Source organism: Semicossyphus pulcher, unplaced genomic scaffold (assembly GCF_022749685.1).
Source record: "Semicossyphus pulcher isolate SPU_LCO1_2020_fin unplaced genomic scaffold, fSemPul1.0.p SCAF_8, whole genome shotgun sequence".
Lineage (NCBI taxonomy): Eukaryota > Metazoa > Chordata > Actinopteri > Labriformes > Labridae > Semicossyphus > Semicossyphus pulcher.
In genome coordinates, this window is record NW_027211759.1 from 7,534,719 (window position 1) to 7,562,707 (window position 27,989).

Sequence of the window (27,989 nt, forward strand, 5' to 3'; positions counted from 1 at the left end):
AGTTTGTATTTAATACAGTATAGCTTGATTCAATAGTCATACGAATGATAAAGTAATAGGTTATAATAAAACAAATATAAAATTAATGTAGATAACTGTATATCTTGGGTAATCGTATGAAAACAGTTGTTGAATACAATAGAAAAATAAAATAGGGCACATTTTTGCGTCCATCATTGAAAGGAAAATAATTCTAAAATCAGAGTGCATGAAGATGGCAGACTTAAAAATGCTTCACTACAAGCAAATTCAATATGAATTCTGTAGTAAAGAACACATATTTTTTTTCACCTGGCAACGACGTAATGCAACATATGACACAGACACTCAGTTTTTGTACGTGTACTCTAGAATGATGGCAAGATACTTGGACCAGATGAAAGTACGGATTACAACCACAGTCTGTAGAACGTAAAGTAACAAAATAATAAAAACATACTTCAGAACAAAATTCTGACTCTGAAGTGCCCAAGAAGGACTCTATAGGCACAGGTTTGTGCATGCTTATTCAGCTATTCCATCATTAATTTAGGATCTCTTTGAAAACCCTCCCCATTTGTCCCAATGATGTTTTATAATTTAGCATTACTAAATTTAACAATCCAATTATTCTGGCATCACATGTAGACCTACAGAATTACTATAAAGGTGTATTTGTAATGGCCGTGGTGACTTACACCAGAACACATTGGGAATAGTCATTTAAAAGTGCTAAAAAATGTTTTGTGTAAATAAAAAAAACAAGAACAAAAATATTGCACTACTCATGAGGTCTGGCTGCTGACTCCCACAGATGTACACTTAGATGGCATAGTCACTGCAGATTGCTCTAAATGTGTGCGTGTATGCATTTGTGCGGGCGCTTAGCACTACATTCCCACATCACTAAAGCACGATGGCACCGCTAGTGAGCGAAGACACTTGTTTGTACTGCGAGTCTCAATATGTAAGTGAGACAGAAGGTCTGGGTTTCGGTGGATACATTTGGAAACACAAAACAGAAAAGAGGAATTCACATGTACAGCAATTTAATAGATGATAACAGAGAGGAGTTTACAGCCGGATCATTTAAGATGTGCTTTACCCCTCTTTACTGCTATTCAGGGAAGATGACCGAGGCAGAGGCAACCTCAAAGCAATGCAGCTACTTCTTGGCAAAAGGCTTCGAAACGGACTAAATCGTTTTTGGCAACGTGTTGGGCAGTTTCACCTCCTCGTGTTCAGTGTGACACTCCTGAGACTATGCAGAACTAGCTCGTACCATCCGTGTGACATACACCACGTGCTTAAAATGTTTTACAGTGAACGCAATATTTCTGGACACAGGAAGTGTAAAGACTTATACCCAACTAAAACCTATTATTGTTGCATGGCAGTAGAGATAAAGCGCCCTATTTGGAAAAAAGTGTGTACTTTGTTTAAGGATCATTTCACCCCAAAATGAAAAGGTGTCAGTAGCTTCCCCATGCCACTAAAAACTCCAATAAATACTAAGTTAGCCAGCCAAGTTCTACCGCAGCTTTATTCAAAGCTAACTAAGTTTTATACTAACTTCTTGCACCTGACTGATGATATTGTCTGACTATAATTCCCATTTTACTACAAAAAAACATGTTGCTTTTCTCCATTCAAATGCTGTGGAAAAGTCCATGTATTCTGTGCTGCAAAATGGTCACCATTAACCTTCGTATCTGAGAATTTTACTGAATGCAATTTAAAGTCAAATTAATTGAGTGAAGTTTTAACTGGTATGGGATCAGAACACTTATTTTGGGATGAACTACTCCTTAAAAGGTCCCCTTAACCACCGTTTAAAGTGGAAAATAAATAAACAAAAGGTTAATATAACAATGTTCTTCCAATGTGCCTGACCCAAGACCACAGACCTGCACAACAGAAGAGCAGTTAAGGCTGCCACAGATTTTCTAAGATATGATCAGCAACAACAAAACCTCACATTGTTCGAAGTGAGAATGTTATCACATTGAAACATCATGATATCAAAACTGAAGCCTTTTCTTGTCACTGTCTCGTCTTGGTCTGCCTTGCAAATGAAGAATGGCCTAATTCCAAAGGACATCCTCTGTGAAGTAGTTAACTTGGTCTCACTAATTGGTCACACAACACTGCTTGGAGTTAACAGACTGACTGCAGATATCTCAGGGCTCATGGATCGGGGTTGGGAAGTCAGGGCAGAAGCTCACTGATTGGATGGGAGAAGGCCCTGCCTTTGGGCGTGCTCCAAAATGGCGTTGTAGCAGAAGTAGTACTGGTCTGGGGTTTGAATGCTGAAGGCCCTCTGTGTTCTCATGCGTCGCACCGTCTGGCATACGTTTAGTGAGCCTACGTCCTGTAGCTGGGACAGGCAGATGTCCAGGGCACAGAAGGTACCTGCAAACAACAGGATCATTGGTAATGAAGCACAATAATTAAAACTGATTTAAATAATGTGATGCAAATTGAAGCATTTTGTGTCAAAATTTGGCGGGGGGTAAATCTCAAACTCTGTATCTCACCTGTTCTCCCAATCCCCGCACTGCAGTGGACCACCATCGGGGGTCCCAGTGGGTGGCCTGTCCACTGAAGTCCCAAAGCCTTCACCATTTTCCTCTGCTGTTTCTTCACAGCTCCCAGGAAGTCAATAAGAGTCACTGCTGAGGTGGGAACGCCGTAGTCAGGCCAGCTGAGGTACTGGAAATGACTCACTTGTCTCTGTTCACATGTCTGGATGAATAAAACATATTTTTAGTTGCACGCTTGTTATACATCACTTGCAACTTAGAAAATTGGATTCTGCTCTTGAAATATGACTCCAGTGAAAAGTTTGAAATTTTGGGGAAACAGGATTTCTCGCTTTCTTGCCAAGAGTTAAATGAGAAGATCAATATCAGTCATATCTTTATTTCATGTGTAAAGTCAAAATCAGGCGTTTAGCTTAGCTTGTGGTAAAGACTGGAAATATGTTGCAACTGCAAGATGGGCTCTGTGCAGGGTGTAAAAAACAGCCTGCCCATGAACCATTTGTATCACATTTCTTTAATCCGTACACAGACAGACTTTTAAAACACACAAAGCCGTTGTTTCACCATTTGGTTAATTCCTGGAACTATTTCTTGGCCGGAAGCAGTGACTACTTGGAATCTTTGCTGTTTTCCTGGCACCTCGTAATGAGGACAAGACATCATGAAAACACTTCACCAGGGCGAGCAGAAATAAGGGAAGGGAAGGGAAGGACATCTGGGCTACATTTCTCATCCTGCCTCCATTTGACCCGGATAAACAGAGAAAAATAGATCCCACTACAAGTTGTTTGTTGACAAACTGAAAATTGTTGCCACATGGAAAACATCCGCCATATGCACTCTCTTGTTGAGTAACAAATTCATGCAGTGGTCCATGGCTATACCTCAGTGTTGTGCAGTTCGAGGGTGGTGTGGTTGTAGTGGGTGTGGTGGTCAACTCTCTGGTTTACCACTGCCATGTGGCCATAGACCTCCTGCCCTCCCTCCTCCAAAGGCCAGTACTGTCCACACTTCCTCCGACTGCCCTCATCTGTCCTGTGCCACAGAAACAGGACATACTTGATTAAATACATTTAAAACAATTTTCAATCTGACTGACCTTAAATTAGAAACAATTATCCTTTAAACAACTCAGAATTATTTTTGACATTTAAAAAAAAAAAGATCATTACCTGGTCGTCATTACAACAACAAGCACGTTTTGTTCCCAGACCATTCTCCAGAAGTCACTGTAGGTCTTTTCCAACGGTCCTACACAGCACGAGAGGAGATTTGAAGCACATTAAAATGACTTTAGTTCCATCAGTGATCAGTGTAATGGAGCATATCCAGTTGATTACATGGAATAGCAGCCTAATGAGCTACGCTTGCACCCAGCACTAATAAAGACAACCATTACCTTTTAATATTATCGTGATTACAAACTGGAGACTCTTCCCTGCTAATTCTTTAAACACAAAATTGACTGCTGAGTGTTTTGCTTTACACCTTTACAACAATGTGGTATATTGTGTCAGTGTGACGAGGTGTCCCTAATCCCCAAACTAACTTCCTGTTTGACCCACCTCATACCAAACTCATTTAGGAGCTCTTTCTGTTAGTAGACCCTGCTCTGCTCAATATTTTAACTTAATACAATGTGCCATATTCCCTCAGGGTAGTGATCATTTGATCTATGTGAAAAGTCTGATATCCTAAAAAGTATTACAGGAACATTTAAAAGATGTTAAATGTAAGAAACTGGCATTTATGGCTAGTGATCTGAAGCTCTCAGAAATCTCTAAATGCTCATTAAAATTGGTGTACCACAGGGTTCAGTGCTCGGTCCATTGCTATTGACTATTTTCTATGTTGTATTTTCTTTAAATCTTGTGCTGTCGTGTCTGTTTTCAATGCTTTGTTCAGAACCCCCAAACCCAGATTTCTACATGGCTCTTTAGCCTAATGACCACACCCACCCTTTGGATTTTAAAAGTACTTATTTTATTGCCAGACACATCCATGCCGCCTACAGACAAAAATGGATACCAATGTTTAAGTACTTCATTAAATACTAAGTATGTGACAGTTGTCATACCTTGAGTACCGATGTATGCACTCCTCTGTTTGTAGCCATCCATGAAGCTTGCATTAATGTAGTCTGATCTCTGTGGAAACAACATATTTCTGTTACAAAAACGGCGGCAACTGGAGTAAATCAAGAGTATATCATGTCAGTTCAAAGAAACCCTAATAGGTTCTCTGACATGATGAGATATTACTGTGGCTGATGGAGTATTAAATTATTTTAGAGGAATAAGCACAACAGAATGAAAATGGTTACACTCCCTCAGGCTGGACAAGTACCAGCTCACTTGTAAAGCAGAATATTGGCAGTGTCGCAGCCTTTCAAAATGTGGAGCTTGGCACATTTCATGGAAGCTGAGAGCGACTGTGAACAGAATTGATCACTGGTCAAACTGTCTTTTTCTTTTGATATGAATGACACTCGTAATAAACAGATTAAAAAGCACTCACCTCGTTTCTTCTGGGTTTCAAATGAACTCTCGTTTGATCAAGGCACAGCACATCTCCGTAGCGATTTCTCTCCTGATTGTAGACAGATCTGTGGATGAAAAACACTACTAATGAAACCTACTGCTGTAACCAACCTCATCCAATAGTAACCTGTTGTCCCATATCTGCACATTATAATTTACCATAGCCCAAGGCCCAACACACAGCTCCAAACCCCTGTAAACTCACTGTGCACAGTGGAAGGTTCCAGGCAGCGGTTCTTTGCGGAGCTCCTCATACTCCAGATGGATGCCTGAGCGCTGAAGCCGGCCGAGGTGTGTCAGCAGCTCCTGCGGGCGCATGGACTCTGGTCCAGGGACGTGAATAGAGGCATCTTCAATCGGGATGCCAACCAGCTCGTCCACTGGGTCTACCCGGCCGTTCTGGCCTGCCAGTAGCTGCTGGTTCCAGCTGTATGAGTCGAGAGGCAGCAGCCCGCCGAGGTGCTGGGGGAGGCAGTCTCTGGGGAGGTGTTGGCGCAGCTCGGCCATTTTTACCATCTGGACCTGGAGTTAGAAAAGACAGGGATCAGGGATTTAGTCCACTCTGGCACTCTTCTTTGGGGTTGCAGCCAATCAGTATTCAAACTATATGTTCATTCATTCTTGCTTGCATCCAGTAAACCAGAAACACAATTTACAGCCGACCATCAGGTGATCCGTCTCTAAAGAAATCCATCCTAATGAAATTCCTCAGGGACAGTAATGTGGTGGGCCGATCGACCCCAATGATTCCAGCATTAATGTCCCAGGCAGCAGGCATTAGTGGTTAGAGAGAAGCCCCCTAATCAAATGATCACTTGCAACAATCAATGGCACTTCTTTGCCGGATCGCTCACTGGTTCACGAGGACCATCATAAACACGGAGCAAGTATTAGAAGATGAGCAGCAGGCTCCTGTATTTACCCTCTCTCTCAGTTTCTCCTTGAGCAGCAGGCTGAGCAGATTGTAGGGCACTCGAAACCAAACAGGAGCCCCGACAATCAACACCTTCTTCAGCCTGGCTGGGAACGCCCCCTGGTGGAGAGAGACAGCGCAACTTATAAACAAACAATAATTTATGTCCCATGTTCAACAGATTTAAAAAAAGAAATTCTTACTTGGAAATCCTTATTTAGAGAATCATGTGCTTGCTTTGGGGTTTTCAAATTAAGTAGGAAAACACAACGTGCACGGTGACCTTACAGAGGTTAAATATTACTTAAAAAGACAAACACATCTTAAAGGCAATCAAAACAAAAATGCATAATCATTCTTTATCCACTTTATATGTCGTCACTCTGCTTCTTCATATACACACACACACCGGATTTCCTGTGCACGTCTCAGCTGCAGCTTTAAGATCAATATGCGGGCATGAAATACAAGCCATTGATGCTGATGTGGCCACATAAGTGTCTCTGTTATTGACTCCACATGACATACAACCATCTTTAAAGCACAAATCACTTAGATGGAGGCATTTTCTTGGTAGACGCCAATAAAAGCACCACTCTGAGTATTCAATTGCAAAGGTGTACGGATAAATATAATGCTTATACTTGTCAAGTCATTCGGTGAGTCATTCATTTTGCCCTTCGGACGGGCCTTGAAGACACCAGTCCGTTTTTTAAATCAATCTGCTGCTTCACATGATGAGGGACACAACTCAGGAGAAATGTTGTTACCTGGCCCTGAGAAGGAGGAAGTAGAAACTCAACCTGTGTCCTCTCAATGCAGATAATAGGTTTGCATCTAATGCTGTTATAGTACACTGTCCATTTATCAGGATCAAGCATCTACTTTTATTGACACAACAGTTAGTTCTGACCACGTAATCTGATTGGACAAGAGGCATTCCATGAGTGGCGAACATCACTGGGACTTTTCACTCTGTGTATCACTCCGCATCAGCCAGGTGTTCTGAATACTGTACCTGGTACCTGTAAGCTGGTACCTTTGAATCACACAGCAGACTCCCATTTCACTGGTCGCTTTATAAATTAAATCAAACAGATAAATATACATCATACAAAGTAGCTGATCTGTGGTCACCTGTAGACACAGAGTGCAGGAGAATGTTTGGGTTGCTCGGCAACAACAGTCCAGTTTCAGTTAAGTTAGTGGAGCAAAAAACAATCTGCTGTTTACTGCTATTTGCTTGTTTATCTGCCTGTGGCCTCGTGGCTATGACCGAATCACAGCCTAATGATATTCAGCACAACATCACGACCTCGAGTGTGATATTGCTTATTTATATATAATAATTTGGCCTTTGTTTTCCATTCGTTGGTGCACAGTAATTCTAACCTTGAGCAGGTTGAGGATCTTCTTGCTCAGGTCCAGCTCGAAGTTTGTGTAGTTGGAGCCCGCCATGTCGTAGATGAACACCAAACCATTCCTCTGGGTCTCAAAGCTGCGGGCAAACAGAAGTTTCAGTGTTAAGGTTTTGGATGTCAAAACACAAGTCAACTTAGTTTTAAAAAGACCCCTAATAAGGCAGCAAAAGAACAGCATGTAACACTTATAACTTTAAATACAGTAGATAGCAAGGACAACTTTAAAGCTGTCTTTTAATGGTCGCTAAGGTGATATATTTGGTGAGATTGAAGTTTAATGCTGCACCTAATTCCAGTGCCTCAGCAGGATCTATTATTCCATGGAAAATGTGTGCCTAATGTTAATCAGATAAGATTTAAAACAGCTATTTTATTCTTATTTTATTAAAAAAATCATTGAAAACTTAACACACAAAAAACACAATTCAATGATATGTGTATATATATCATGATATATGTACAGAACTCTAAGTCCATGGCCCTCACCTTTCCACCGCCCGATCCAGCAGGTAGAAGAGGGCCTGAAGCACCACATGGTTCCCTGTCTTGTTTGGGTGATGAAGCTTGGCCGTGTACAAGGCAATGGAGGCCCCCGAGGGATCACGCACACTCTGGAATACACAAAACCGACAGGTTGTATCAGCGTTCAACCTAGTGTGACAAGCTTCCTACAATATTAACACTAAGTTAATTGTCCTCGGTGCTTTAGGCTTCGCATTTAAAGCAAACAGACGGTGCAGAAACCGTCTTCTCTTTCGCTACGTCTAATGAGATGTATGAATTATGGTTACAAGTTGTTTGTCGGAGAAGTTGTTTTCATAGAAGTCATGTGGCACTGTCAGCCACTCGAAGGAGCTAACTGGGGCTGGGTTTAAGTGTGTGAGCAAGGCAGCCAAATGGAAGCAATGCAAAGATGGAGGATGAACAATGACCACAGGGGGGCACTTAGGTTCAAATGCTGGTCTCTGGTATGTGGCCAAAAAGGGCTGTCAACAATTCAGCAGGAGGAACAATTGTTGTCAGTGATGATGCTGTAGGTTTGTTTTTTCTTCCAGAGGATATTTTTCATGTCAAGCCTGATAGAAGTGGAAGCTCCACACATGAATGGAGCCGCCGACCAAATCTACCATAGAAACGTCCGTTGTAAGCAAATAAGCCTGTGTCCTCGGCTGCGGGGGCTAAAAATACCTCAGACAGGATATGAAGCCCGCTGGTGAGGCTGGAGGTCTCCGACGTCAGACAAGAGGATGTGCAGCATCAATGCCGCTGCGGCACGTCAATGAGGAAGGAAACACAGGAGAGTGGCAGTGTGTGTGTGTGTGTGTGTGCTGGAAGAGGGGGGGCATCTTTTATGGTTATTTGGCTGACAAAAGGCTAAATTTACATGGCACAGGAAACGTCACTTGGCACCTGAGTAAATCAATAACATGCATCCTCAAAGGACCCGAAATTCCTCATAATGGGAGGCTGCTTTCAGAGTTCGGACCCTAAAGCTTCTTATCAATGAAAACTGAGCTCATTAGATTAGCAAGTTGGGATCCTTTGAGGTGTAAGTTGTTGATTGATAATCGATCTAAGCTACTTCCTCTACAAGTACGGAGGAAGTTACATTTCTGAATGGTATCACATCAGAAAGAGGAAAAACACCCAAAGCAAGAAAAAAAAAAGGATAAGACTTATTCTGTATTTCTCTTTTCCCAAACGTTGTGAAATTACCAAACCAAACAATGCCTGTCTCAATACTTTGACTCACCAACACGCATGTGGCGCTCTGACTCAAGCCCATTTGTTTCTACTGAAGAGGCAAATCAGGTCCCAAGCACTCATTTAACGTTTTCACCAAGGCTAAGAAGTCCTAAAAGCAAAACAGGGACTATTTTTAGCTGTAAATTGATAAACATTTGGTGTTCTAGAAAGAAACTTCCTGAATTTACCCCCAGGGATACATAAAGTATTTCTGATTCTGAAAACACGACATTAAGGCTGAGGTCAAATGGGGCCATATTCTGCCAAATATCTGAATGGCAGAGATGATAAGAGCTGCTGGAATTCTTTAAATGCTAACGAAAGGTGATGCAGTTCTTCCTTTCTTATCTCCTTCAGCGTAGGAAACACCGGACCATCCTTTATGAAAGGAAAGGAGATAATGCTCTTGGCTGGGGTGGCTGTGGACCGGTGGTAGGGTTGGTCGTCTTTCAATCGGAAGGTTGGTGGTTTGATCCCCAGCTCAGTCTACATGTCTATGTGTCTTTGGGTGGCATAGCCATCAGTGTGTGAATATGATGACTAACAGTTGGGCACTTTACGTAGCAGCCTCTGCCACCAGTGTGTGAATGTGACATGTAGTGTAAAAGCAGCTATGAGTGGTCGCAGTCCAATTTACCATTCACCCTCCAGCTAGGTCTAGTAGCAGCAACATTTAAAGCGACATACCACTTGGCTGTTTAGGAAAATAATCAATTAGAACTTTTACAATTTACTTTTGTTATAAGTAGCCTATTTTCTTTATCTCGAAGATTTCAGTTTCTTTCTCTTTGGCGCCTCTAATGGCGCTAAGTGGTAATTGCAGGAATACAACGGCTGGTTAGGGTTGTAACTTTTTTCTTTTCCTCGCTTACGGTCGCTCTCCTTGTTAGACTGTTTGCCTTCATCTAAGCGTAGAATTTGTTCCTTTTTCAATTATTTTTGAAGTTGTATCTGTAGTCATTGATCTTTTCTTTGTTTGTTCAGCCATAGTAGTTTACCGTTTTTTTTCGCAACACTTGCAGAGACTGGAAAAGCAGCTGCTTAGCTCCGCCTACCCTCTCTGGCAGACCAACCACTGCTGGGTGATGGAAAACGCGTCACTAACTGTGATTATGGCTTTCATCAGTAATTTTTTCACCAGATTGTCCATGTTTTTTTGCCTTCTTTGAACAACACTTGTTGTCTTTACCTTAGTCCTTATGCATTCTCTCTCACATCTTACCTTGACCTTGTAAACTTTTCCTTAAGGTCAAGCAAAAGTGTTAAAGAAAGGCAATTTTTTAAACATTGGACTGCAGCCTTGGAAGGTGTATGTGGGGAAAAAGCCCTGCATGTTATCACAATGGTAAAAAAAAGTCATGGTGCAACACTGTCTCACTGGCCATGTGTCTTCAATAAGTTTAGGGGAACAATAGAGGTCTATGGGAAAGAGGAACAAGAGGATTCTTTCAGTGTTGCTTTCTGTCTTTTCTTTTAAATGAATGCCTTATCATGTAATTGTTCTGTAATATGACATCAGACTGGATTTTTCCATTGAAGGGATGACAAATTACGTGGAGATTAACTGGAACTTCTTACCAACACCGTGAACTTTCCACTGAGCAGCTCCGAGCGCAGAGGTTCTTCCTGTGGCTGAAGTCTGACGATTCCTTCTTTCAGACGCGTTTCCTGCACAAAACAGAACACAGCAGGTGAAGCCGGGCTGCGGTGAAACTATAACAGGCCCTCGCTTTGAGGTGAATTCCTCTCCGCGAACAATAGAGAATTATCCGCCTGACTTTCCTGTCAGGAGGATCCCTCTCTTCAAGGTTTCCATTCCTCCCCCGAGGAGGTTGTGTGGGAGTTTTCTTGAACTCATTCTAAGGCCAAAGCAGAGGAGGTATTATTCCCATTCACTGTTGTAATAGTGGTTTCTTTTTTTCTAAATAATGTGGGCCCTTAACTATCATTAAGGGGTGCACGTATAAACTTCAACAGGGATCTGTTGTAAATTGCCTGGAGTAGCAGTCATCAAACACCAAATAACTCGGGTTCAACTTTCATGAAGGCGTTTCTAGTTGCTAGAAGACATGATGGAAGCAGCCTCTATTGATGTACTAAAGTTACTGCAGCTCTAGTTTCCTTTTTATTAAATCTATCACGTGTTATTGGTAATGTTAAACTGCACTACATCTCTCTTTTATACTTGTCTCAGAACAGAAAGGATATCATAGTGCAGGGCAGCCGTCTTCCACGTAATGTAATATTGGAGCTCTGCAGATAGACTTAATGTCTTCCTGTAAGATGTGAACGTGACAGCTGAGATTAAGTCTAAATGTCCAGTCAGTGATTGACGACGCTGAAATAAAAGGCAAATGTTGGATGCTGACAAGCTAAAATGAACTGGGTCGAAGCTAATCCACCAACCAGCACCTCTAAAGCTCAGCAATGAACACCTAAATCATGTTTTTATAACTCGCATAAAAACCAAAGTGTTATAGTGTCAGGGGAGGATATTTACAGGACTATATCTTAGAGGGCGTTGCTACTTCCAGGAATCACAGCACACCACCACACATGTCATGTTTTACACTTTAGTTTGTGAATGGATTAACAAGCAAGATGTAACATGTCAGTCAGTAAGTTTTAAGGAGCTAGTAGGTGGTACCTTTAGACAAAGACAGGCTAGCTGTCCACCCTGTCTTTTTGCTAAGCTAAGCTAACAGGATGCAGGCTATAGCTTCATAATGAATGGACAGAATCGACAACTCTCAGAAAGAATGTAAAAATTTGCGTTGCCCTAAAGAGTTTCACTGTGCCTATATACATATCAGGCACAGGCCGTGAACATTGCTAATATCCTTTTTGTCTCGCTTCTTGTTATGTTACAATGGCTGCAGAATTCAAAATAAGCAGCGACAGATTCATATTTTTCTCACTTGAGATTAAATGAAAAATAATACTTGGACCCAATGTGTAAAAAAAAAAGGCAAAATCTTTATTTACCCTTTTTATAGCATCATCTACAGTTTGTGAAGAATGAAAGAAGAGATCTATAGAAACACCTCCTCAGCTGAGCTTGAAGATTTTCATTTAAACAAACGTCTGTTAAGTCACTGTCTATCAGTGAATGAGGTAACACAATGGTGATTTAGCCTATGGCCCACTGATGAAAGCCTTTGCATTTGCAGTATTACAGACTGGGTGTCTGTGGTGACTTTAGCGGAAGGAAGCCAAGCAGTGCCCAGTTAGTGTTGGTTTTACATCAGCCAGCAGTGGTTGGTCTGCCAGAGCGAGTAGGCGGAGCTAAGTGGCTGCTTTTTCGGTCTCTTCTGTACAGTAATCTACTATGGCTGAATAAACAAAGAAAAGATGGATGACTACAGATACAACTTCAACAATAAGTGAAAATGCAAAGAAAAAGAAACAAACTCGACGCTCAGATGAAGCAAACAGTCTGAAAAGGAAAGCGACCGTCAGCGAGGAAAATCAGTTACAACCGGAGCCAACCGTGGACGTCACACATGCAACACTGTCTGAATATCTGGGAAGTGTGCTCTCCTGTAATTACCGTTTATCACCATAGGTGCCGCAAAAGAGAACGATCTTTTCATTATAAATTAAACTATGGCACAAAAAGTGCCTACAAAAAAACCCCAATGGTCTCTGTTAAGGTTAATGAAGAATAAGATGTAGCAAACCCAAAAATGTGATGTCCCCATTTGAGTACACAGGGTCACAGGAGGTTAAAATGAACATGAGAATATACATAGTAACTCGCGGTGTATCCGCTAGTGTCAGCTATAGGGACAATAAGAGGCAGAACTGAGGGCAGGACATAATCAAATGTGTTCCCTACTTATCAGTGAAGTAGCAGCTGGTGACCTTGTTGATATCATTGCCATCAAAATGGAAAATGATGATGGCGATTAAACCTCCAGGGCAACGGCAGGTCTCATTTAGTTTATGATCTGAAAATAACCTCTGGATAATCACATAATGAAGACGTCCTCCTCCTCTGATGCACGTAATAACTACCAGGGAGTCGAGGATAATGTCTCCTTTTGTCCCTAAATGGTCTATACTTCTGTAGGTTTCATTCTGGCCAAATTTGAACATGCAAAATGGGATTCATCTGCAGCGATCGTCTCCGGTTTATCCACTGCAGCAAACGGAAAGTTCCCAAACGTCTCGCACAGACTCTAATGACCTGAACAGCTTCGAGACACTGCAGGATTTTACCACCTACCTTAAAATCCCATAATCACTGAGGTGGGTTCTACTTCTGCAATGAAAAGTTCCCCTGCATAAACACGACTCATTAATGAGTGTCTTGAATGTGACTTTGAGAAGGATTAGTCTCCCCTGCCGCGCCACGGTTCATTTAACTCTGCTTAATGCTGCGTCAGCACCAGGACTGAGGCTGGGTACCAGTCCTGTCTGAACAAAGGTAGAGGAAAAGTTTCTAGTGAAGTGCTTGTTTGGTTTTGGGGGACAAACAAAACAGTCCAAGCTGACATGCAGACATGTGTTAAGGGTAATTTAGGGCATGTACAACTGTAGTGTGAGTAGTTTCAGGTGAGACTTTCTGTTTTTGAATGAATCATAGGACTAACATAAATCAGAGCCAAATTTAAGTAAATGTTTTTATTTAGTTTCACACATAATGTATTTTTGCAAGCAGGGAAAGCCCTACACATGTGTCTGTATGTGATTGACTGAGTAACTGAGTGAGTAACTGAGTGAGTAACTGAGTGAGTGAGTGAGTGACGGTACTTTCAGAGCCGTAGAGAGAGAGAGAGTTGCGCCATCACAATGGCGGATCAAGGAGCATATTTGACCTCCCCTGACGCGACTCTCTGTCTATACGGCTCTGGATACTTTGTTCGGGGAGTAGGCGGGGCTGCTCCTCCACTGCTCGTCCGCGGTCCTCACCTACGTCCGCAGCGTGCGCCTGCTTTCAAACACGTTGCCATCGGCTTCATCAGGACAGTCCTTGTAACACATTGCCCACAAAAGCGCACATTGGCCTGATGCGGTCAGCCACATACTAGGTTTTGACCTAGTCTTGTTAAAGTGGTGACTTAACAGACATTTATTTAAAGGAAAATCTTCGAGATTATCACTTTAAAGCAAAAGCACATCCACAACACAGTGAAAAACAAGATGGCCGCCCTCCCTGCCAAGTCCTCCTTAAGCCGATCCTGAGACAACAGGAAAAGAGCACGTCACATGCTTAATAGTTTTTGTAGTTTGATTTGGAATTTACATTTTACAAATTATATTGATAGTAGGTATAAAGCTGCTAAATGTGAAGAACTTTTTCAAGGACTCTGGAACTAGCACGTAAACATATCAACATATGTAGGAGAAAGTAAAACTGTTTACCCAACAATAGTTTGAGTCTCAGGAGGTTAAATTTGGACATTTCGATTAAGAGTTCTCCCGAGGGAGCTGCTTCAGAGCAAAACAAACAAAGAGGAAACAAAAAGCAGAAGATCAACAATGTTCACGAGACATGCACAACTTTTGTGCACCAAAAAAGCATAAAAATAAATTAACTAATGAAGCGGAGAAGTACACTCCACCCTGTTATCAGACTTTTAATTCCGCCATTGCAAATATTCTGCTCTATTATTTAGATGAATACATTTTTGCATGCAGGCCCAACACACCCTTCCCTTTTAAACTTCGTGTTCCTCATTTACTCTGACCTCATAACTCATAATCCCAGTTGTTACAAATGAACACGTATTTCATAATAAGCGTTTAGCTTTCTGGAAAGCTGAATTAGCCTGCATGCTGCTTCTTGAAATTTCCCCCCGGTGTATAATTCAGTGTACGTGTGTGTGCGTGTGTGTGTGTGTGTGCGTGTCTGGCCTCAGGTTTTTGGTGCATCTGTTAAGGCGATCTCTTGCTTGGCTACAGCTTCTGAGGACATTTGTTCAATGAAAAAGGCCTCGTGTTTCTGAGCTGTAGGCGCGGTGAAGAGGCTCTATATGACCTCTACTCTTAAACATCTGGGTCAGCATGTATCTCTGTGTCGTTTGACTGACGTCCTCTGCTTTGAATGGAATTTTAATACTTTGAATTTGGTGCAGATTATTGTAAAATGCAGCAGATATAAAGAGTATGATTATATCTTGACCTTTGGAACATATCAGTGGCGGCAGAAAAAGAGCAAACTGCAGCTGTGACAGGTTTGTCACAATCCTGCAAACAAGATTCTAATACAATAGAAGAGGTTCTGTGGAAAAAAGGCTTATTGGTTTTTCCAATGTGGGTGTTTCAATTATACGTTGATGAGTTTCTAAATTTAGGCAACAGAAAACTGGAAACTATGTTGAACCTAAACATCCTGAGTTAAAGGTTAAGATGAGTCAGCTCATCTAAAAACGTTAAAAAACAATTATATTTCCCTCCTCTGACTCTCTTCTGGCTTTCTTTTGCTTAACAATTTTAAAAGCAGCCTTGGGTTTTGGTTATTTTTGGTATAACCTGTTGACAGAAGTATTTGCCATGCACATCACTGTCACCGCCTCCCTTCATAAATTAATGACCCTTAGGTCTACGGGAAAGAAACAAAGGCAGTCTTTTATAGTCTTTGAGGAAAACACCTGTTCGCACTGTGTAAAGAGACTTGGTAATCTATCTCTTTTTTTCAAGCTAACATTCTTAACTTAAGACTGACAGAACTGAGTAAGAAACCTTAATACTTGTAGGGATCCTGCTGCAGCCATGGAAAAAAAAGAACCTCGCAAGAGAAGAGTGGAAAAGAGCTAAAAAGACCCCTGAAGGTATGATAGAAAAATGGTGGTTATGTGGCAATTTTAATTGCTGGTACTTTTATAGTTAATTTTCCAGTAAGATTTTACTGCATTGGGTTTTCACAAAATCAAGTGTAACGTGTAAATAAACTACTTGGGGATATCGGAAACTTAATGGACACATTACCAGTCCTAGCAAATGGCTGCTTGTTTTCACATCAAGTAGATACCAAACAACATAGGCATTCATTTGGGATACGTTTCTGACCACCTGCTGTTCCTATGTCTAGTATCATTCTTCTTTTATCCCCATTTTGGTCTCCACCCCTTCAACAAAGCCACTAAAGCTGCTTTCCCACTGGTCAAAAAAACCTGTTAACACCTGGCTTTTTTGCTTAATGGGAAAGGCTACAATCAGCATTCAGACCCGGGTCAAATGACTCTGCAGTAGACCTGGGTAATTATCGCCTCATCTACAATCGGCATTGATGGGAACACAAACACCTGGGTGGTTATATTCTTAACTTAAGAATGACGTAAGAAACCTTAATACTTGAAGGGAGGAACAACAGCATTGAAAAGTTTTAATCTGACTATGCTTGGTTGTGCTCGTATCCTGACATAAAACAAGTTTTCATATTCCAGAGCCTCGTGTCAAAGGCAATGTTCTTAATTGTATATCTTGAGTAGTTTGGCACATTTTATTAAATAAAAAAAGTCTTTATATGTTTTTATATGTCAACCAAGGTGCAGATAAAAAATGTTTTAATATTAGTTTCTAAATTTGGGAACTGCACTGTGGCCAAATAACGTGATTTGAAACAATGATTCACAAGTAGCAGATTTCACTTCGAAGTTTGCCATTTCAAAAGTTCCAACTTCCAGTTCAGACCTGGTAGAAATAATTTAAAATGATAAAAAAACTAATAAAAAGTCTCAAAGATTGTCTCATCTGCGGGCTGCACGGTGGTGCAGTGGTTAGTGCTGGCGCCTCACAGCTAGAAGGTTCCTGTTTTGAGTCCCGCTGTGGAACATAGGGGGAACTTTCTGTGTGGAGTTTGCATGTTCTCCCTGTGTATGCTTGGGTTCTCTACGGGTTCTCCAGCTTCCTCCCACAGTCCAAAGACATGCTCGTTAGGTTCATTGGTGACTCTAAAAATGACTGGTGACCTGTCGAGGGTGTAACCCTGCCTCTTGCCCAATGACAGCAGGGATAGGCCCCTGTCTCGTCTGCATTATTTCACAATGAAAAAAGTTGTTATGGCTCGACTAAGACTTGAAATTAACCAAAATTGCTTTGACATAATTTGTTTGTTAATTGATAATAGCGTAAAATGCACACTTGATTAACCAATTACTAAGCTGACATTAAACATTAACTATTAGAGGGAAACTCCCTCTGACACAGGACTGTATTAGGATGGACGGGTATTTCATCTGTTCACAACCACTGTTAAAAACATGTGAACTTCCTATTAGGCTTTCAGAGGGTGCTTCTGTTCACATCAACAGATCCTATTTTATTCTAAACGATCCTCTTGTGTGATCTTACCCTGTAGCTGTGGAACAGCTCGATAGCTCGGAGGACGTCAAACTTGCGAGCCATGAGGAACTTGACGGCCAATTCCCTTGACAGCGGTGACACTCCATGCTGACTGGTCCACTTGTTGATTTCCTCCAGAAACTGCCTGGTCGCCTGAAACAGACACAGATGTGGTCACAAACCCTGTGCTCCCGTAATCGAAAGGGTCAAACAGGAAGGAAGTGAAACTGGGCTTTAAACTCGATACATCCTCAGAGGAAGCGCTATCTGCAGCCTCACAGAATATTTGACAACTTTATAGCATGGTCATCTACAACCGTGCTTCATATACTGTTGTATAGTCTGAAGGGGACGATCAGTGCGAGCGTGTTTACAGAATCTACAGGGAGGTTCAAACCAGACGTGTGAGCTGTAATTTGGGCAGCCAACTGAAATCATTTACACAGCTTAGTCCCCAGTTTCGCTGGTTCATCTCGTTTCTTAACCACAGCTATGTTAAGAAAAGTTTTGGCACTTTGTAGAGGCCGTGAAGTGACATAAAACAATCCAGGGCATGGCTGAGCTAAAAAACAAAACCCGGGAGTGACGCGTCAAAGTGGCAGCATGTGTATAAACAGGTAATATCATTCGGTTCTAGAGAACTTCCTGTTAGAAGCTAATATGTTGACATGTTTAGATGCAACAGCTTGAGCGTGGAACAAGATGGAATCCTGCTGAACTGGTGCTCATGACACGAAGCTGTTATAATGACAGGGCAACAAACTCAGACCTTTTAATTGTACTTGGCAGTTAAGCAAGTCTCATGCAGCTCTGAAGTGCTGAGATAAAAACTTACAGAGAAGTTCTTCATGCATGGATGGAAATGACATTAAAAGGGCGTTATTTGTTTTCAAAACACACTTCTGGTTTTCGATTCCTCCTTCCCAGTAACTAGCCATCATACTCAGTGCTGGTAAAGCTTACGTATGTCCATCTTTCGTGATGACAATGCTGGTTAGTTTCCTGTAATGGACATATGATATTGTTTTCACATCAAGTAGATACCAAACAACATAGGCATTCATTTGGGATACGTTTCTGACCACCTGCTGTTCGTATGTCTAGTATCATTCTTCTTTTATCCCCATTTTGGTCTCCACCCCTTCAACAAAGCCACTAAAGCCACTTTCCCACTGGTCAAAAAAACCCGCTAACACCTGGCTTTTATGCTTAATGGGAAAGGCTACAATCAGCATTCAGACCCGGGTCAAATGACTCTGCAGCAGACCCGGGTAATTATCGCCTCATCTACGATCGGCATTGATGGGAACACAAACACCTGGGTGGACACAATAATCTCCGCCCACTTTCCAGCGTGATGCAATGCTCCGTCAGTAACTTCTCATCTCCTCGTCATCTCAGCTACAAATTCCGCCCGTCTCCGTCCGAGCAGCGCTCGAACATTGTTGCAAATTCGTCTGCGCTTGTCGTCTGAGTTTGATAAATAGACTGAATGAGTAATAGATACAATAAAGACTAGAGATGCACGATATTGGATTTTTTGCCGATATCCGACATGCTGATATTTTACAACTCATTTAGCCGATTACCGATACCGATATTTTTTTCCCGCACACCTAATAGCAGAGATCATCAACTCTATTCTGTATTGGAATAAGCGTACAGTATAATGGTGATACTCTTATCACATTTGTTACAACGGTCGGGGTGACGGGTCTTGAGATGGTTAATCAAGTTTGTAGTGTTGAAAGACTTTGCCTTGGCTCCTCCTCGCATCACCGAAGCTGAGCAGTCATTGCAAATAGCAGTTTTGCTTTCTATTTCGGACACTTTGAAAAACTTCCACACCACGGACACTTTGGCTTCTAACTCTCTCATGCTAAAGGGAAAACACACGTGATGTCATCACGCTGGGCCGCGCAGGTCTTCTTCGCGCCGGGAACATTGCGCCGAGGTCGGGCATTGAATCAAGTATGAGGCAGCCCATTATTTTATCGGTTAATTATATCCAATAGTTCATTTTTAAGCCAATATCGGCCGATACCGATAACCTGTCGATAATATCGTGCATCCCTAATAAAGACCCAACCACAGTAACATCTTCACTGTTTACTAACCCTGTTTCCGGTGCGTTTGTAACGTCAGACGGTGACGCAGCAGAAAAGAGACCGAAAGGAGTATACTCCACTGGCGATGGGAAAAGAGACAATCGGCATTTAATAGTGGGTTTTCTGAAAAATCCGCATCAACTTTTGATTTTTGGTGGGAAAGTAGTATAGGTTTACCAGCTGCTAACTGGGAAGATAGTGTTCAGTGGGTTTTAGAGCTTTTACAATACAAACTACAGTAAACAGTAGTAACAGTTAAGTTGTGGGCTCTACAAACAAACAATAGAGATCAAGGGGACTGCAGAGTTGGGTGCTAGTTCTCTGTTGTTTCATCCCTTTACGTGACACCTTTCACCCACATTAAATCATGTGATCCATTGTTGATATAAAAATATGTATAATAGCCACATAAAGTAATACGATTAAATAAGAGCACAGTTTGCTGGTTTTGTTTTTGAACTTTTTTCAATGAAACTGAGTTAAGACACTGCTTCAGATCTAAAAAATGAGATCATTGATCTCAATGGGACTTGGACCTGGTAAAATAAGGGTTAAATAAAAACAACCAGTCACATTCATGTAATACTTTTACTTGTATGTGAATGTGTTTACCATGAAAGCCTTCCACCCATCTTGCAAATAACTTACGCATTTAGCCAACAGTCTTTCAAGGGCTTCCTGTCCTCCCCTCTGCTCCTATTATACAGTCCCTCAGGAACCCACCCACACCACCCTCAGCACCCGCAGAGTTAGCGAGTCAGCACCCAGTGAATCGTCAAAAGGCGACAGAGGAGGCAGTGAAAGCTCACACTTTAAACACAGGGTTCCGCTTCTCTGTGGAGGCTCACAGCAGCGGTGGCGGGGCGTGCATGGGAGACAGGAAGTCAAGTTCTGGGAGTCCACCGCTCTTCAGGAATACAAAACGATCACTGACGAGCTGCTGAGCCCCGAAGACAGGATGCCACTGTCTCTGCTCAGGAAAGCCGGGCCTTTCACAGCCAGGAGGGCCTGCAGCTTCTGCTCTGTTCAGAGGCCTTAACATGCAAGGGATGAGGGATGATTGCACCTGACAGGCCTGACGTCTTTCATATCCGATTCTCATGGGGGCCGGGTGTGTGGAGGGGGGGTTAGTCTGAATCCTGAGCTTTTTAGTCAAGTAGAGAATGGACCTCTTAAACAGCAATATTGGCATTATATATCGACTTGAATTGACTAGTAAATGTTCCAAACCTCCCAAATGAACTATGGACTACACAACCATAGACCTACAATGACCTGTTGTGTTGGGAAAACAGGGTACACTTTGATGATAGAATAGTTCTCATTGAGTGAGCACGAGTCTCTTTCAACCCATAGCTTTGACCAGGGACTTGAATGTATAACATAAAAGTATCTAGGCTCATCTAGGCACTTGTTACTTTTCCAAAGTGTCCAACCACATCTCGAAGTCTTCTTCAACAAAGTCTGTGAACACCTGACCAACAACAATCATGGCATCAATACGGAAAGGTTCAAACAAGGCATGAATCAGGAGCCAGTGAACGGCCAAAGAAACATCAAAGAGGTCATCTCTGAAAGAGACTGCCTTTGAACATACGAGCACATGTCATCCCATGACTTAAAATTTCAATGTCAATCCTGCATCTTAGCCAGCTCCGTTCACTGAAGAAGACCATCAGGGAGTAAAGACTTTAAGTGTATTCAAACATGTTTAAGACTAGTTTCTTTCCCTTTTTTATTTTATTGTCATCTGTCACGTTTTATTGTTTAAAATTAAGGAAGTTTTGTGGGCGTGCAATTCTTTGTTGCCATTGATCCAGCTGGACAAAACAAGGAAGACGTCGACTACGTACTTTAGATAATTGATAACAGTGGCTAAATCTTACGTCCACATAAAAGGGTTATGTTCAAGCTTGGGTAAAATCAACCTCTGTCAACTAACTTAACACTATCATTGTAAATTGTTTCATTGTAGAAATCTGGGGCTACCCCAGAGAATGTATAATGGAGAAGGGTAAGAAGGTTTTTTGGGGGGATAAGGATGCATTTACGTTTCCATACTTTGAGAGATTGTTGTTGTTTTGGACTTTACCAAATGACTAATCTGATTCTGTGGTTCTGTCCTTTAATTTAACTCCACATATTCCACCAAATGCCTTCCCTTTGTTGTTGCACTGCGAGGCGTTAATCCTTCGGTGTTGGCCAAAGATAACTTCCTGTCAGATTGCTGTCAGGTACACTCCTGCTTCCAAGATTTCAACTCTCTGACAGCTGCTCTTTCTCTTCTTAGCCTTTTAAGGAGAGCCAGCCAACTCGAGGCAGTGACCCTGTGTTCCTGGAGAAGCCCGTCTTGTTTGGTTTTTCTGCACTAGGGGCCATATCCGCCAAAGTGGAATTTGAGGATGAACCGGTTTGTTTTCATGATAGCACAGAGGACTGCAGTGGAAGAATCACTGCGGAGGAGTGACTTATTTGATTCCTTGAGGATACATAAATATTTGCCTGACTTGCTCCAGTTCTGATATTGCAGGAGATTTCTTTTCCTAGAAAGTTCACTATTACTTATTTTGAAACATTTAAATCCGGCTTATGCTGCCTGACATGAATCGTAACAGTCTAAGAGGTCGGTTCAAGTACAGAATTATAGATCACAAGTCTTTATTCTGTCATGCTTCAGCTCTCTTTAAGCCCTTAGTTGACAAATGCAGAGTGGGACATTTGAAACAAGTGGTTTCAGGCCTTTCAGTAAACAGCTGGCATTACATAATCCTGTTTGTTGTTCATTGGTGGTGTTGACAGTGACTGTCAATAACCAATTGATAAGCTTCACTGTGGTAGGAACCAGCTGTGCTGGGAGTTAATGGATGACGTTGATGTTGGTTATTTGCCAAACGGCCTTAAAATCAAGTCCAAAAGGGTCAGAGAGTTTGACCCAGAGAACTCGCTGCTACCAGGAACAGCTTTGACGTCACAGAAAAGTGGCTGCCAAATGGAGTCCAGGGCTGTATCTGAAATGACTCACTTATTTACTTACTTACTACAACCTAGTGATGATAAGAGACTACCCATTAATTTACTCACTTACTTAGAGAGAAGTTCACTGAGATTTCAGACACTAATGAATCCGCAGTATTTTGTTGTCACTAACAGATATAGCATCAGAACTCTAATTTTCACTCTTGCACATAGGAACAGGAAAACTCAGCAGAAAGAACGTACATGCCATGGATTTTGGCTGCAATGATTATTTTAGTTGTCGATTAATCTGACTTTATTTCTTGGATTTATTGCTTTGGCTATAAAAAGTCTGAACACAGAGACGAAGGTCAATCATAAATTTCCAAGATGGTGTCGTCAAATAGCCCGTTTATCCAACCAGATATGCAATTCAGTAAAATGTAGGACAAGGAAAAGCCAAATATCTTCACATTTGAGAAGCTGGAACCAACAATGTTGGCACTTTTGCTTGAAAATTGACATAAATTGACTTAAACAGATAAATATAAACTATCACAGGCAGTGTTTTAGGTTTATGTGTTTCAACAACCACTATAAAATGGGGTGTTCATCCTCATCTATAACTACAATTTTACGAGTATTATAACTCGATTAACAAGTTTAAGTCTGGCTCCTCAAAGGGTCATCTGAATGTGTTTTGTTGAGGTTTTAAAATTGCCACCTACAACTTGATGCTGTGCTCCATCCCACCATATTCTATTCAGGCTTTTTATGCAACAGATGCCCGCAGTGTTGGCAGTATGGATCACTGAAACTGTTGACATTAATCTCTTGTTGCTTCCTGCTGCTGAGGGATTTTAAAATAAATGCATTTATCATAATGTACAAATTACAGCTGGGCAATATTGCAGGACATGCCATCTGACAACAGATTTATGTCAACCGTCAGAGAATTTGTTGTACTGTTTATACTGACAAAGCAACAACTGGTGGTAGTGGGCGTCTATAGCGCTGGGTGGACTTGGTAATTGCAAGCAGCTTTGCATATCAACGAGCAGGATTGGAATTACAGGACTTTCAAACAAATGTGATGAAGTACTTTGATTGATTTAGAATGATTAGTTTGTAAAATGTCAGAAAATAATACAAAAATTCTTTAAATGTCTCCTTTTATCTGACCAATGGCACAAAACCCAAAGATATTCAGTTAACTAGAACAAAAAAAGACTATAAAACCCAGCCAGATCACATCAGAACCACATCAGATAGATAGCCTTGGAACCACAAGCAAACTCATGTAGACACATTTAAACTGGCGATAGTCAAGCCGAGCCAAAATGGCTGCCGCTTATGTGGAACGTTCTGGATCTGCACTCGGACCAGTATTAAAGAACTCTACAGTGGTTCACGTTGCATTAAAATGACATCTGTGTATTATGTTGAACTACGAGAAGCCTTAGGAATTGGATTTTGGGACTAGCTATCTTTTCTAGCAGCCTACCGCTACAGGGCTCTGATTGGTTGGGGGTCTAGCAATTGGATAGACCAATCAGAGCGCGGTTTTGGTAGGCTGTGCCAACTGCTTTGGGAGGCATTTTGGCCTTCACCTGTTGATTATGCCTCCTGAGGGGGTTCACTTACAGTAAATGAGTTATCTAACATGTTACCAATTAATTATCTGTTGATTTACTTATTATTTATTGACTAATCACGTCAGCTCATGATCCTATAAATATTTAAATCCATAGATTAGCCAAAGATGGTCTATAAAACTAGTTTCTAAACTAACATACTGTACCAATACTGTGATAGATAACTGTATCCAAATTGCCAACCTGTAATACACCTTTACAGGCTTATGGGGTAGCCTTATTTTTTATTAATAGCTGCATTAGATGCGTCAGAGCCAGGATTTTGAACCATTGTATTGTACCTGCTGACTTCCCGACACACATGTATTTATTTTATTGTCTTACTCCCTTCCATCATGATTCCTTGCAACAGAATGGGTCATTAATGTCTCAGTATTGACATACCGTCTATTGTATTCACATTCCAGCCATGAGGGAGTCACATCGTAAACGCTGACTGCTTTAATGTCTCAGCTGAAAGAAATTACATTGGAGGTTTATGGAAAGTAGCGCAGGGTTACTGCAGTGTCATGACTGCACCTTCACACTACAGTCAGGGCTAATGCATTTCTTTATGATGATTCATGGCGACCCTTGACATTTTGTGTCCACAATCTAGTTGATTACAGATCTATTTACTAATACAGGGCTGCTGTTGCCAAGCAGCTTCACTTCAGTCCCATTTACACGAGTCAATACCAAAACAGGAAGTCAATAACGTCACTCTCTCCCTATTCCCCAATTTCTCTCACTGCACTGCTTCCTGGGAGTAGACTCAAACGCACACATACACAAACACACAAAAACAACACACACATTTTCTCTAAAGCACATGATACACACACACACACACACACGCACTCTGTAACTCATAAACTCCCCCCTCCCCCGAGTCTAGTAGAAATGCTTTTAACAGCTGCCTTTAGAATGAAGTTCCACTCCAGCCGTGTACGCTCCCGAGAGAGCCACCCTATACACACACATTCATACAAACACACGCACACACACACAATCCACCCAAACACCCCCCACTAGGCTGTGGATGTAATGAGGGCGTCCGGTACCCTAGCGGGGGCCCTGGCTCACACAGGAAATGGAGTAGCCAGATAAGGCTTTCTGCTGGCCAGATGATGAGAGGAGTCAGCGGGAAGAGAAGCACGAGCCTGACCAGCACCACAGAAGAAGAAGACTTGAAAGAAACCATACGTAGATTCAAGATCTACTGATTTTATCCCAACATACAGTCACTGTTCTGTGCTAAGAGAGAACCTAACCATGTACTGGAACACTAACAATTTGCTCTACTTATGTTGGACTTCTTTGCACTGCGTATGCTACTATAGCTGTGACTGGTAACATTTAAACTACAAACAAATGCTTTAAATAAACACTCAGTTGTTTTAGAGAGGTGTTGATTAAACTGTATGCTCTTCTTTCATTTTTAGACTTTAGCCTCTAAAATGCCTATGAAAGTTGAATCATCACAAACACTTTCAACGATTATAACCTCCTTGGAGGTGGCATTTACTGCATGAATCTTGTATCAGACCGCACTACTTTTCTTTGTATATTTTTCGAGTACACAAGTAAATATGAGTTTTGCCATCTGGAGGTTGACCTACACAGACTCAGATTTGGGCTTTCAATCCGAAAAGTAAGTCAAGTTGTTCATTCCAAAAAGCACAATATCACGTATATCACTCAAGTCCTTTTTGCAGCAAGAAAGACAGAATAACTTTGGAGTTTAGACTGGATTATCAATTTCCTAACTTGGCCTATAACATGCAAATCATCTCTAAACATGAAGTGTTAAGTAATGGGATGACTATGCCATTTTTTTTAAAAAGTATGTATAAGTTTTGTTACGGCCGTTTCTCAATTTTATGTCTTATCAGGGATGTAACACAAGGGAAATTTTTTGCCAATATCGGTTATGCCGATGTTTTCCAACCCTTTTTGCCGATTGCCGATACCGATATATTAGGCACATGTTTTTCTCCCTGTGGTAGAATTGATATCATGCCTACTCTTATTGTAGTGGCCCACTGGCGCCTTGTGCACATTTACTGGGCAATATAAGAAAACTACTTAAACTTAGGTACAAACTGCCATATCTATCTGTATGTAACATTTTCTTCAAATAAAACTGTAATATTCATGAAGCTTGTTGAGGGAATGATCGAGCATTCAGGCGTTATTAAAGCCTTGTTTTATCTGTGGAAGATATTGGCAGAAAAATGACAGATCTGCCAATGCCGATATGTCATTATCAAGCCATAATCGGTAGATACTGATAAAGTGCCGATAATATCATGCATCCCTACTTTCTATAGGTTTACAGCTTTTTAGTTTTAGATAAATGTTTCAGTATGAAACTCGTTTAGGCTTAGATATCACCTCAACTGTAGTAGAAAGGCACTTCCTATCCTTCATATTAGTTTAATAAGTGAATATATGTCTCACAACACACTTGATGATTCCTAGTTTTTCAAAGCCACATTACTAGCGCAAATCAAGTTTGTACTGTACACATTCCTGAATGAGCCAAATGTGGAGCCAGACAGCGTTTCCAACTCTCCCCCGGTGTAATATCACGGTCTGCACCCACAAATTTGCAACTCTAAAGCCCCAAAATGAATATTTGGCATCTGTGGTCTCTGATAAAGGCGAGCTCGGCCTGTTTCGCAACACTTTAGCCCTTCACTTTAGCTGGAGAGGAACTGACAGTGATGCAACGAGAGCAATAGAGCGCCAGAAATCGATACAATGTTTCCGCTCCGCATTCAGGAGCATTTCGCAACAAATTCATTGCGCATTGCCATCGCCACTCGCTTCGGTGCGCTCACGCAATGCCACAGGGCCGAAATACCTCCAGGTAGGGCCGAGGCTGGAGCACACAGGGCGATGTAACACAGAAAGAAAGAAGCATAAAGAGTCTTAAGGCCTACCTGTTCTTCCTCCACCGATAAAGTAGCTGCCATGGTCCCCGTCTGCTCTCTGATCACCTTTTACCGAGACGCGTCCTTCTCATGAAGAGGAAGATGACGGAGATGTCTGTGTGTCTGTCCCTCGTGTAAAAACGGGGTTTAGGGGTTGTCCCTCTCGTTCAAAGTTGAAGGCATCTGAATCGCTGCAGTACGAGCTTAATGTTTCTTCTCTCTCGATACTGTTTGACTGCGAAACACGCACAACAATCAGCCTCAATCTGCCATCCAAACTAGAGAGAGAAAACACGCTGATGTTGTGTCAGATTTCACCGAGGAGAAGGAAAAGAAGTCAGGGAAGGAGGGGAGAAAAAGAGGACAGCTAGACGAGGCTTTTTTTCTTCGGCTCGATGATAACTGACTTCAGACCATGATCTGCTGCTCATCCACCATGAAACCTCTCACAGATCAGAGGGCTGCGGCGGCCCGCTGGGTCCTCCATGCCATGAATTGCAAGTTTTAGCCCCTGAACGTCGCCTTTATGTTGTGAGGGAGACACACACACTCACATACACACACAGCCCTACACAGTGAGAGAGACTGGAGGCTATTCTTTCTGCATGTTGCTCTACCCCCTGGTGGTTAAGACTAGAAAATAACAAAAGCTCACGACCTCCGCCTTCATTCATAAAAATAGGAAACCACCAAGGAAAATCACCGTCTTAAAGTCAGCTTTCATTGGCGGCACGAAGAGGTTTCTGATATAGGGCTACAAATGAATTTCAGTAAAACAAAGGACAAACAACTGACTCCTTCAACTCAAAGTGTCTACTTTAATCATGTCCTTACTACAGTACAGTTAGCTAGATAGCCTAGCTAGTTGTTCTACTATATGTTTTCACATTTTAAATAAACGTGTTGCTATTGTGTAAAAATT

General features: G+C 41.7%; 1 protein-coding gene across 1 annotated transcript; it reads right to left on the minus strand.

The window, feature by feature from the left end:
• On the minus strand, nt 1-27,570 carry ptpn9a (protein tyrosine phosphatase non-receptor type 9a). The gene is made up of 13 exons (XM_069687101.1): nt 27,077-27,570; nt 17,441-17,584; nt 10,721-10,810; nt 7,883-8,007; nt 7,368-7,473; nt 5,985-6,095; nt 5,268-5,584; nt 5,040-5,127; nt 4,600-4,669; nt 3,695-3,773; nt 3,407-3,557; nt 2,517-2,724; nt 1-2,391 (listed from the first exon to the last, which is right to left on the minus strand). Exons 1-13 carry the CDS (start codon nt 27,107-27,109, stop codon nt 2,201-2,203), a joined length of 1,713 nt encoding a protein of 570 aa, XP_069543202.1. The 5' UTR covers nt 27,110-27,570; the 3' UTR covers nt 1-2,200.
• Nucleotides 27,571-27,989: the final 419 nt, after the last annotated feature.

What these genes read in the sequence shown, in the direction of transcription:
- ptpn9a (XM_069687101.1), bottom strand. Translation starts at nt 27,109, where the DNA reads ATGGCAGCTACTTTATCGGTGGAGGAAGAACAG. An exon ending in AGATCCTCAACCTGCTCAAG is followed by an intron (nt 6,096 to 7,367) that starts GTTAGAATTACT and finishes TCTCTCCACCAG; the next exon opens with GGGGCGTTCCCAGCCAGGCT. An exon ending in GTTGTTGTAATGACGACCAG is followed by an intron (nt 3,558 to 3,694) that starts GTAATGATCTTT and finishes TCTGTGGCACAG; the next exon opens with GACAGATGAGGGCAGTCGGA.